Source organism: Hemitrygon akajei, chromosome 22 (genome assembly GCF_048418815.1).
Source record: "Hemitrygon akajei chromosome 22, sHemAka1.3, whole genome shotgun sequence".
NCBI classification, from domain to species: domain Eukaryota; kingdom Metazoa; phylum Chordata; class Chondrichthyes; order Myliobatiformes; family Dasyatidae; genus Hemitrygon; species Hemitrygon akajei.
This window is the reverse complement of record NC_133145.1, coordinates 28,620,835-28,633,916: the sequence shown is the minus strand read 5'-3', so window position 1 is coordinate 28,633,916 and position 13,082 is coordinate 28,620,835. Positions and strand designations below refer to the sequence as shown.

Sequence of the window (13,082 nt, the reverse complement as noted above, 5' to 3'; positions counted from 1 at the left end):
AGCATCTGCCTACAAACATCCTCCACCCTGACCTTTATACGTTGTTCATTATTTGCTAAAGGTAGGACACAAGATTCTGTGATACTCTTAAATAAATTAAGTAACACTTACTATTGGAAATTGATAACACAACAAGAACAAGAGCTCGAAAAGGATGTTTTTTCTGATATCACCTTGGAACTGAATAAGACCACAGAACCTGCAAAGCAACCCAAATGAGACTATATATTATCATCTAAGAACACAAACTTTAATCAGATTTTATCAGTGATAATTCTTCATAAGCAACTTGAAGAATAATGTAGAAGGATGGAAACCATATATAAAACAGTTTTCATATTTTCCAGTGTAATCCACACCCTTACTTAACGGCAAGAAATTCTGAAAATGAGAATAATCAAGTTCTAAGAGCTCAGGTCTTGAACAGTGTTCTGCCTATGTTACAGATGGTTTCATGGTTAAGATTGTAAAATCTCGCAAAGATCTTATTACAGTTATTTCACCAAATTTAACAGTTATTCCACATATTATTTAAATATCTATGCAGAATACGCATTATTAAAGTACATCAAAAATTTAACTGCAAGTAATAAACCAAAATTTATAGTATAGAATTGATTTTCAATGACCAGTCTCACAGTTCACCTTAGAATTGACCCATGAAACTAATTAACTATTTAGATTAATACCAGATTTCACATAAGCTAGTTCTTTCTGTTTTGCAAACAAGAATAATGTTTTCAAATGTATTTCTTCTTGTGCCATCTAACTCATATTCATAATTTTATTCGTTTCCGAAGCACCGCACACAATTTACACCAACCCTCCAACAGCAGGGTAGCAACAGAATAGAAAATATTGTAAGAAATAAATTGTAAAATCCAATTCATTGAACACTTCAAGGTTATCAAAGCATATAACTAAATTACATTCAGATTACTAATGTATTGAGCTAATCTAATTTTAAATACTGAGGTTTCTAACTTTGATCACTAATTCTCACAATACAATTCAATCACAAATCCACATTAAATTTACATAAAATTCTCAGAACTACAAACAACATTAAAATATACTTCACGTACATTCCAGTCCAATCAAGGCACCAAACGTTTTTAGAAAAGGATGAACCAAGTTAATTCTCCGTTTTCAGAAATTATTTAAACAATTCTTATTAAGTACTGCAATCATTATCTTTAAACAATGTAACACTTTAACAGCCACTCAACTCTGCTTCATGCTATTTTTGCAAGTTGATAACACAAATGTGTTTTCCCCCCTCTATGCTATCACTAGTTTACATTGACATTTAAATAAGGAATACAGGCTTTCTTTAAAATGCTGGTCAATTTTTGCATGCCTGAGGTACAAAATGATAAATACTTAATTACCACCACTGTCAAAAGTGCTGAAATATAGAAGCTTTCAAGAAACTAGTTTTCTGCTTTTACTTTCCCACGGGAAATTAGCATGTTGAAAAATATAAAGCCTGTCCCAAACCTGCACCGACATGTAATAGGGTTTTACTTTATCCATTCTGTCACTACTGCTGATAATTATGTATTTACAACCTGTGAGATGAATAATGTTAAAACTGTAATCCTACGCTGCTGCTGCTTGCTGAAACTAAATTTTCAGTCTGGTAAGTACGTTGCACATCTTTGATCTTCAGTTTTGTTTTATATAACTAGTGCACGTCAAATGAACTGCATGTAGGGTTAGTTATTCATTTGTAACACCGATACATGATAATGTTTCAAACGATAAGAGTATTTTTAATTGTTTTTCCTAAATGGTGCATGATATTCAGCCCTTATATTGCATGGTGCATGGTACAAATTTTACTGCTTATACATACTTAAACTCACTGGAGACTTTTGTATGCTCGTCTCTATTATGACATTGTTAACTTAATAACCTAAAATTAGTTACCCTGGAACAGTTTATAGCAAGTAAGCTTGCATATAATTTTTAGCATATTCAAGTCAGTGCACTAATTTCAACACACGGATTTGTTTGGCAGATTTCTTCTTCGCATGTTTGACAGTTCTAGTTAAATCAAGTGGAAAAAAAATGCTTGTTGAAGAGAGATTTCTTCCCATGTTCTTGTGATAAAGCAGGGAAAAGCACAGTTTAAATCCTTCAAGAAGCCAATTGGTTAAATCACCCCATCTTGTTATCTACAGTGCCTATAAAAGGAATTAACCCCCCCCCCCCCGGCAAGTCCCCACATTTTATTATTTTACAACATAGAATCACAATGGATTTAATTCGGCTTTTTTTGAAACCAATCAACAGAAAAAGGCTCTGTTTTCACTTTGACACAAAAGAGTCTTTTTCTGTTGATCAGTGTCAAAAATGACAAATTATATCCACTGTGATTTCCCTCTCAATCCCATTTTCCTGCCTTCTCCTCATAACTTTACACATCCTGATTTATCAAGAACATACCAATCTCTGTCGCGAAAACATCCAATGATCTGGTTCCACATCCGCCTGAGGCAACAAATTCCACAGTTCCACCACTCTCTGGCTACAGAAATTCCTCCTCACCTCTCTTCTAAATGGAATTCCCTCTATTCTGAGGCTGTGCCCCTGATCCTAGACTTCCCCAGCATAGGAAACATTTTCTACACAGCCACTCTATCTAGGCCTTTCAACATTCGATTGGTTTCAAAGAGATCCACCCCCCCCAAATTCATCTAAATTCCAACGAATAAAGGCCCAGAGCCATCAATTCCTCCTCATACAAGCCTTTCATTCCCAAAATCATTTTCTTGAATCTCCTTTGAACCCTCTCCAGTGTCAGCACATCCTTTCTAAGGGGCCCAAAACTGCTCACAATACTCCCAAGTGAAGCTCCACCAGTGCTTTATAAAGTTTCAACATTCTATCCTTGTTTTTATATTCTAGTCCTTTTGAAATGAGTCTGTGGAGAGCTCACCACAGACTCGAACTGCAAATTAACCTTCAGTGAATCCTTCATGTGGACCCCCAGGTGTCTTTGCACCTCAGATTTTTCATTTTTCTCTCCACTTAGAAAATAGTTTATGCTTTTATTTCTTCTACTAAAGTGCATGACCATACACTTCTGACACTATATTCTATCTGACACTTCTTTGCCCATTCTCCTAATCTGCCTAAGTCCTTCTGTAGCCTCTCTACTTCCTCAAAACTACCTGCCCCTCCACCTATCTACATATTATCCACAAGCCTGGCCACAAAGCCACCAATTCCATCATCCAAATCATTGGCATATAACATAAAAAGCGGTCGCAACACAGAACTCTGTGGAACACCACTAGTCATCAGCATCCAACCAGAACAAAGCTCCCTTTCTTTCTTGTAATATCATGGGCTCTTATCTTGTTAAGCTGACTCATGTGTGGCACCTTTTCAAAAGCCTTCTGAAAATCCAAATACGTAACATCCACCTATACTCCTTTGTCTATCTTACTTGTTATTTCCTCAAAGAATTCTAAAAGTTTTGTCAGGCAAGATTTTTCCTTAAAGATTTTCCATGCTGACTTTGACCTACTTTACCATATGCCTTCAAGTATCACGAAACCTCATCCATAACAATCTACTCCTAATATCTTCCCAACCACTGAGGTTAGTCTAACTGGCCTATGATGTCCTTACTTCCGCCTTCTTCTCTTCTTGAAGAGTGGAGTGACATTTGTAATTTTTCAGTCCTCCAGAATCTAGTGATTCTTGAATGATCATTACTAATCTCTTTAGCTACCTCTTTCAGAACCCTTGGGTGTAGTCCATTTGATCCAGGTGACCTTCAGACTTCTCAGTTTCCCAAGCACCTTTTCTCTAGTAATAGCAACTGCACTCGCTTCTCCCCACTCGCACTCTCAAACTTCTGGCATACTGCTAGTGTCTTCCACAGCGGTGTGATGCAAAATACTTATTCAATTCATCTGCCATTTCCTTCTCCCCCATTACCTCTCCAGTCTCATTTTCCAGTGGTCCAATGTTTACTCTTTTACTCTTTGTATATCTGAAAATAAACTTATAGTATACTCTTTGATTTACATTGATGCACTGCAGATTTTACCATATCACCATGAGATCAAAACAGATTTAATTTTAATCTGATTTAATCTTGTATAAAGAAAGTACATTTTTAAATGTTTGCCCCATATTTAAATAGTAGATGAAGAGATCAAAATAAAGCTTCATTTCCCAAAATGCAAATAGAAGAAAAGACAAAATCAACTTGGGAGAGAATAGTTTTGATTTTTGTTGATCATGGTTGCAAACTTTGTGCAAAAAATTAAGTAGAAATGAGATGCTGATCATAACAGAGACAGATTATAGCAGTTAATTTGCAAGATGATATTGTTATAATATGCAGTTTAGATTTCTGAATTACAAAGACCTTATAAAGAATATCACTGCATTGTTAAAACATTATTTAATCACAATGATTAACTGAGTAGCTTTGTGAACAAGTCTAATCAGCAACAGGCTAAGCCTTCGTTATCAAAGCCTTTGTTTTTACTATTACATTGGAAGCTTTTTACTTCCAAGAGAAAATCCAATGTACATATAATTACAATGACAGGAAATTTGCAGCTGATCAGAAAGCAATAGGAGAGAGAATATTATTAAAGCAGTTAATATAGATGATCCTGACAAAGCTTAAACTGTTTATACCTGACAGTTCTTAATCTATTTTCTGTTTCATTTGTGGTTAAACTATTTACCGTGTTTGCACAATTCTGAAGAGAGCAATTTATTCCACTCAAACCCCTCAGTGGTTCTCATTGTCTGAAAGCTCTCATCCTATTCATGGAAATCAAGGAACAGCTCAGCGACCTTCATGCATCAAAATTCTTTCCTACAAGCTAGGATAATGGTAGCTGAGAAGTTAAGACAATGTGGAGCATCAGAAATGCTCTTACCATTTCATATGAAGTTACTAACAAAGTAATTGGTGTATTTACTCAAATACATTTCCACAGCAACTAATTCGTCACCTCCTCCCATAAACCACACAGTGAAATACTTTATTTAAAACATAGATAACGAATCTTATATGATTCATGTCCAATTTGTTCAGCTTAAACCATATAGTATGAACAATCATGCCAACAGAAGCTTCAAATGATTCAGTTCAATTCAATCATGGGCAACAAGGAAAGAATTTCAGAACAAATGGGTGGAAATCTGTTTTAACTTACACTGAAATACTAGCTCGAAGTTTCTGGACATCTCTAGATTTCTTGATTTCCTTCTTGCAGAGGGAGAGTAACTCTTTAGCAAAGTAATGGCTGAAAAACAAACAGAAACAGAACATCAAAAATACAGAGGAACTGTACCTGTGCTGTCTTCAGTGTAAAACTGGTGTACCATTATTCTGGAGAGCATCTTCAATTGTACATGCCCTTTGGTCACCATTATTTCCTTTCACCAGCATTGGTCAAATATATCTAAACTAGAAAAAAGTTGGCAATGGAACAAATGTCGCAAAGAAAAGGCAGAAGGAAAAACAAAAGGGAAGGAGTATCATAGTGGGAAGGCAGGAGACATTACATGGAAAGACATTTGATACTGCAAAGCAAAAGAGATGTACAGATGCCATCTAAATAGTACAATTAACTCGTTAAAGCTGGAGAGAAAGTTAGGCGCTCTAGATATTGGGAAGGGAGGAGGTAAAAGAGCAAGTGTTGCATTTACTGACGAAAAAAGTTACTTCTATTTTTCAATTTAATGTATGGTATTTGTTATTCTTGGTGAGGGTTTCTCTACAAAAGCGAGACATAACAACAAACTAGGTGACTGTATCAAGGAGTACTTTAGTTCAGCCTGCAAATGTTTCCTATCTTTCAGGCTTCCAGATGATTTTCACTTTAATTCCCTATCCTCCTTTGGGGTTACTACCATCGTACTTCAAAAACACACAACTGGTAATAAGAATGGTTAGTTTGCCCCATATAAAGATTTCAGTGATTCCTGGAAGTACCTGCTAGGAAGATCATTACAAAGTAACTTCCGAATAATTCAGAGCTCTAAAGTGCAAAATCCTGGACCACTTCTCTGAGACTCAGTAATTATACATCAAGTGAATACTATATGGGTAATCAGGATTTCCCTAATGGTTTCAAATGGGTCAGCAGACTCATTTAAATATGAGGGTCTGCATTTCATTTAGAACTGTTAGCAAACCTATTCTCCTCTCTCCAGCTTAAAGACCAGTATTCCATCTTTTGACCAGGTACATTACATACTTCTGAACTCAACATGCTGCAACAAAAGCAATTAATTGTTTATCAATTAAACAATGTACTAGCTCCACAAAGAGTTTTAGTGACTAAATGTTGAGCTATAGCTTATAGAAAACTTCAGACTACTGAAAGAATACATAAACCATTGAACTGCAAGTGAAAAAATACTTTATTGTGTTTTTATGCTGTTGTGATTTACTGTCCTGTCTTCATCCAACAGATTGATCGACCAATTTAATTGATAAAAAATATACATTAAAAATAGTCATTGGGTGCCCTGATGCCCCAATGTGTTAATTCACTACGTACCATGCTAATAAATTATATTAACATAGAGTTGATCCCTGTTCTCTTATGAGTCAACTGGCATGGCAATGGTTCAATAAACTGTATTTCAATCTTCAATGTCATTATATATAACAAGAAATATAATTTTAAAAGTAAGTGGCTATTGATAGTTACTCGCTGAACCTCACTGGAAAGTACAAATATAAGCCCCTGCAGTCATGTACTTACTCTAACAGCCCCTCCCCCTTTCTATTCACCCCATAGTAACCCCTACCAATAGCCAACCTCCAACTGATCTCAGTCCATCACTATGATGTCCCATCTCTTAACAGCTATTTGGTGACTGAATTCCACCCATGTGAATACTTCAATTACCTCACATCTTTCACAATGACAACAAGCTGATTGTTTTCTAGATTCTACTACAAGACTATTGGTAGGATCCTGCCTTCGGCTCCCATGCAAACTCATCTAGTGGCCTTCGCAGCCACAGTCTTCCTTCAATCTAGCGAAATGAATGTTGTGACTCTTAACCCAAATCCCCGCTCACCTGTGGGTTCATCCAGTCAGATAATCTCTCCAGGCTACTCTCTGTACTGTCCCTCAGATCCTGCCCCTCTTGTTGCCCTATACATCCCATGACTTCCCTGGCCCGAAACCCTCTAACAACCTCAGTGCCATAAACACCACGAACTTCCCTGGCCCAAATCCTCTACTGATGAATCTTTTTGAAAGTCATCATCTTAAAATATTAATGGTGAAATTTATTCCAGCCAATTGCCCTGGCCTAACTGCTTTATCCTCTAGCCCAACCCATTTATCTATATAGCTGGCCCAAGCCCTTTAGCAATTTCACTGCCCCAGGCCCTATCATCTTACCAGTATGAACCTTCTCATAATGCTAGCCTGATAACCAAACCCCCCACTTCCAATCACCAAAACAGCCCCTGACTCCTCCTTTGAAATTTCCCCACTAACAGAATAACAATGTTCTTGCTTGCATGCATCACAATGGTAAAGCATGCAGAATGAAGACAATCTAGTCAGAGCACAAAAAGCTCTGGGCCTTGTGCGCAGCTGAACATTTTCTGTGACAGGAAGACTGGAAATAAAAGCCAAAGCTAGATATTGTGGCGACCCACTTACTGCGCAGGCAAACCGGCTCACAAATAGCCAGAGCGCGGGGAGAGACTTTGGTAATGCACCTCTGACGTCATTTCTGCCTGGAGAGGGCGGGCACTAGGGATTGAAATACCAGCGCCGTGAAGTTTGAATAAACTAGTCTCTAAACGACTTATCGACTGCGTGTCGTTATTTCAGCGCTGTGTGTAGCACATCGCTACATTGGTGTATTAGTATATTAGTACATTATATACATTACATTAATGTACATTAGTACATCGCTACAAACGGGATTTGGACCAAAGATGACCGACTCTTCATCTGTTCACGCAGTTTCGCTACAACTGCCGACTTTCTGGATGCTGCGACCACGCGTGGTTTAGCCAAGCAGAAGCCCAGTTCCAGATTTGGCAGATATCCTCTGATTCCACGCGTTACTACCATGTGGTGAGCGCCCTTGACCAGGAGACGGCCGCCCAGGTTGCGGGTTTCATACAGTCGCCCACGGAAGAACGCAAATATGAAGCATTCAAGGCGCTGCTCATTGGGACCTTTGGCCTCCATGGCGTGAGCGGGGTGCCCGCCTGCTTCACCTGGACGGTTTGGGAGACAGACTGTCGTCAGCATTGATGAACGAGATGCTGTCCCTGGCTGATGGACACAAGCCCAGCCTCATTTTCGGGCAAGTGTTCCTGGAGCAACTGCCCGAGGATGTACATCTGCTGCTGGCCGACACAGATTTCGGCAACCTCCGGAAGGTGGCGGCCCGGGCAGACATGCTGTGGAAAGCCAAGAGGGAGAGCGTGGCGTCCGTTGGTCAGATTACCAGGCGACGCGCCCAACAGCAGACCAGACCAGGCCCGGCAGGGGAGCACACACAACACAGAGGCAGGAGTGAGGCCAGTGAATAGTGGTGTTTCTACCACCAGTGGTGGGGCACAAAAGCCCGCCGTTGTCGCCCGCCCTGCAAGAGCCAGGGCGAGGGCCAGCTGCCGCTAATGACTATGGCAGCTGGCCACCAGGGCAGCCTCTTGTACGTCTGGGACAAACAGTCGGGACGCCGCTTCTTGGTCGACACCGGAGCGGAGATCAGCGTCTTGCCCCCAACGGGGTACGACACCCGCAAAAGGAAGCCAGGACCCACCCTGAGGGCTGCAAACGGCAGCACGATACGGACCTACGGCACCCGCACAGTGCAGCTGCAGTTCGGCGCCAGCCGGTTCACGTGGGACTTCACACTGGCCGCAGTGGCCCAAGCACTCCTGGGGGCGGACTTCTTGCGAGCTCACAGCCTGCTGGTCAACTTGCAAGGGAAAAGACTGGCACATGCCGAGACTTTCCAGACGTTCTCCCTGGGTGAAGCCAAGTTGCCGGCCCCACTCCTGGACTCCATCACGCTGTTGGACAACGAATTCACCAGACTCCTGGTGGGCTTCCCATCGATTCTGACACCACAGTTCACGGCAGCCATGCCCAGACACGGGGTACAGCACCACATTCCGACCCAGGGACCACCCCTCCACGCCCGCGCACGAAGGCTCCCCCTAGAAAAGCTCCGCCTGGCGAAGGAGGAATTCATGCGGATGGAGGAATTGGGGATCATACGACGGTCCGACAGTCCATGGGCCTCCCCCCTGCACATGGTGCCCAAAGCAACAGGGGGCTGGAGACCATGCGGCGACTTCCGTAGGCTGAACGAGGCTACGACACCGGACCACTACCCTGTGCCGCACATTCAGGATTTTGCAGCAAACCTGCACGGTGCACGGATCTTCTCCAAAGTGGACCTCGTCCGGGGATACCATCAAATCCCGATGCATCCGGACGACGTCCCCAAAACGGCATTCATCACCCCTTTCGGCCTTTTCGAGTTCCTCCGCATGTCGTTCGGCCTAAAGAATGCCAAACAGACGTTTCAGCGGTTAATGGACGCGGTGGGACGCAACCTGGACTTCGCTTTCATCTATTTGGACGACATCCTCATAACCAGCAGCAGTCGTCAGGAGCATCTGTCCCACCTCCGTCAACTCTACGCCCGACTGAGTGAATACGGCCTGACAATCAACCCCGCCAAATGCCAGTTCGGGCTCGACACCATCGACTTCCTGGGCCATAGGATTACTAAAGACGGGGCAACCCCTCTGCCCGCTAAGGTAGACGCAGTCCGCCATTTCCCCCGACCCAACACAATCAAAGGCCTTCAGGAATTCGTGGGTATAGTAAATTTCTACCACCGTTTCCTCCCTTCAGCTGCCCGAATCATGCGCCTCCTGTTCGCCCTGATGTCAGGTAAGGGCAAGGACATTACCTGGGCCGAGGAGTCCACCGCCGTTTTCATTAAAACAAAAGAAGCCTTGGCAAACGCCGCGATGCTAGTGCACCCCAGAACGGACGTCCCTACCGCCCTCACAGCTGATGCATCTAACACAGCAGTCGGTGGGGTGCTGGAACAACTCACCGAGGGTCGCTGGCAACCCCTGGCGTTTTTCAGCAAACACCTGTGACCACCCGAGCTCAAATACAGTGCTTTCGACCGAGAACTGTTGGCACTATACCTGGCAACCTGGCATTTCAGGTACTTCTTAGAAGGCAGGCCGTTCACCCCGTTCACGGACCACAAACCGTTGACCTTCGCGTTCACGAAAGTGTCCAATCCCTGGTTGGCTCGCCAGCAGCGACATCTGTCCTACATCTCGGAGTACACGACGGACATCCAGCACGTCTCGGGAAAGGACAACGTCGTGGCGGACGCACTCTCCAGACCAGCTGTCCAGGCCCTGTCCCTGGGGGTGGACTATGCAGCACTGGCGGAGGCGCAGCAGGCAGACAACGAGATGCCCAGCTACAGGACCGCAGTCTCGGGTTTGCAGCTGCAGGACTTTCTCGTAGGCCCAGGTGAGAGGACCTTCCTGTGCGACGTGGCTACCGGCCAACCTTGCCCCATTGTCCCGGCAGCCTGGAGGCGGCGGGTTTTCAACTCCATACACAGTTTGGCGCACCCATCTATCAGGACAACCATCTGGCTGGTCTCCAGCAAGTTTGCGCGGCATGGACTTCGCAAGCAGGTCAGTGAATGAGCCAGAACGTGCGCGCAGTGCCAAACAGCCAAGGTACAGCAGCACACTAAAGCCCCGCCACAGCAGTTTGAACCCACCCACCGGAGGTTCGACCACATTCACATGGATATCGTGGGCCCCCAACCAGTGTCCCGAGGAGCGCGGTACCTCCTAACGGTGGTAGACCGGTTCACGAGGTGGCCAGAGGCAGTCTCGCTCACTGACACATCTGCCAATTCCTGCGCCCGAGCACTGATCGCAACCTGGGTAGCACACTTCGGGGTACCGGCCCACATTACCTCCGACAGAAGTGCCCAGTTAACCTCCAACCTGTGGTCGGCTGTGGCCAGCCTGTTGGGAACGCAGCTGCACCAAACAACTGCCTACCACCCACAGTCCAACGGACTGGTGGAACGCTTCCACCGTCACTTGAAGTCGGCTCTCATGGCCCGCCTGAGAGGACCTAACTGGGTGGACGAGCTTCCCTGGGTCCTGCTTGGAATTCGTACAGCGCCCAAAGAGGATCTGCATGCCTCGTCGGCTGAGTTGGTGTACGGCGCACCCCTGGCCGTCCCGGGAGAGTTCATACCAGCCTCAAGGGGGCAAAAGGAAGGACCCGCAGCAGTCCTGGACAGGCTACGTGAAAGGCTTGGCAACCTGGCCCCCGTACCAACTTCACAGCACGGACTGACCCCGACCCATGTACCCAAAGAACTGCAAAACTGTAAGTTTGTGTTTGTACGAAGGGGCGGACACCGGGCGCCGCTACAGCGGCCGTACAAGGGGCCGTTCAAGGTGATCAACAACAACGGGTCCAAGTACGTTCTGGACATTGGGGCGAGAGAGGAGGTTTTCATGGTGGACCGACTCAAACCAGCTCATGTGGACTTGGCGCAGCCGGTTGCAGTTCAGGCACCACGGCGCAGAGGCAGACCTCCCAAACAGAGGCTGATCCAGACTGAGGACATTGTGGGGTGTATTGCCGGTTCTGGGGGGGGGGGGGGGGTTTGTGGCGACCCACTTTCTGCACAGGTGAACTGGCTCACAAATAGCCAGCGCGCAGGGGGAGACTTTGGTAATGCACCTCTGACGTCATTTCCGCCCGGAGAGGGCGGGCGCTAGGGATTGAAATACCAGCACCAGGAAGTTTGAATAAACTAGTCTCGAAACGACTTACCGATTGCGTGTCGTTATTTCAGTGCTGTGTGTAGCACATCGCTACAATATAATATTAAGTAGGAAATGCTCTGAATGCAGTAAACCAATCAAGAGCTTAGGGCAAGATGAAAACACCACAGGAAATACAGATTAACAGTGGTAACAAAATTGCAATATAAATTTTCTCACATCCTCAGCTCATGTTTAAATCCATTTCTGCAAATACATGTTAACAATTGATTTGATTTATTTGGTCTATTTTAACATTCCTTCTTTAGGATACTTTCTTGAACCACTTCGTTGATAAGATAAATATCAGGACCAAGACAATTATGCAGCATTGTCTTTTTGCATTGCAATACAAAGTTTTAATTTCCTCTGTCAATCACCCACTCCAAATAAGCGGTAGAGAAGAAGTGGTGGGTTGTTAATATATGAAATGTATCAAATTGCACTTTGATAGCAGCTGAGAAAATTCCATATGTTGAAAAAGCAAAATACCTACAAAAAAATCTGTACTAAGAGAAAAAAATACTTTTCCATTTTCGTTTCCTTGAATCAAGCACATGTGTGCCCTCAGTACAGAGCATCTACTTAAAAGGTAAGCAATATGTCAATTAAATCTATTCTGGCATGGCCCAGGGTGGTCTTTAAAATAAAAGTAGAACGTGTTGCCACAACTTAGGGCTCAATAAGTTTTCAGTCCTTTGAAACTTAATGGTAACAATATGTGGAATCTTAGAAATCATTTCCTTAATTGATCAGGGAAAAACAATTTTATGAGTTGCCCCTCATAAAACATTTATAGCTGGCAAATCTTTTATAACATTTGGCTTTCACTTGAAAGTTCATGGTATTTCTTAAAATATCTGCAGGAATTACTGATAATATTAAATAGGTACATTGTCAGTTGCATTCAGCCAACTTGGAGGTGCCTTTCCTTTGGAAAACTGAATAGGGGTCCCACTAGAAGAAAGAATGTGTTTGATGGGTAGATGTCTGTCGGGATGGGATGGCTCACAAACCAGAGGGAAGTTTCACTATCTTGACTCAAACTTCACAGTGAAATGTTAAATTGCATTTCTTATGCTAACATTTATTTTTTGAACATTACTATTTCTGTTTTAGTGGTCTTATTACTTGACAGTTCTGACATCTGTCAAATAAATAAATAAATATGCATTTAGTAAGCGACTAATGTTACCCCCCCCCCCATGAA

At 43.3% G+C, this 13,082-nt stretch overlaps 1 protein-coding gene across 1 annotated transcript in view; it reads right to left on the bottom strand.

Moving 5' to 3' along the window:
- Positions 1–13,082, bottom strand: part of tbcd (tubulin folding cofactor D) — a 250,865-nt gene that overhangs the window by 10,886 nt on the left and 226,897 nt on the right. The window contains exons 35-36 of the mRNA XM_073025892.1: positions 5,196–5,285; positions 112–199 (exon numbers count right to left, since the gene is read on the bottom strand). Of these exons, the coding sequence (XP_072881993.1) occupies positions 112–199; positions 5,196–5,285 (178 nt within the window). The remainder of the gene's footprint in view (positions 1–111; positions 200–5,195; positions 5,286–13,082) is intronic.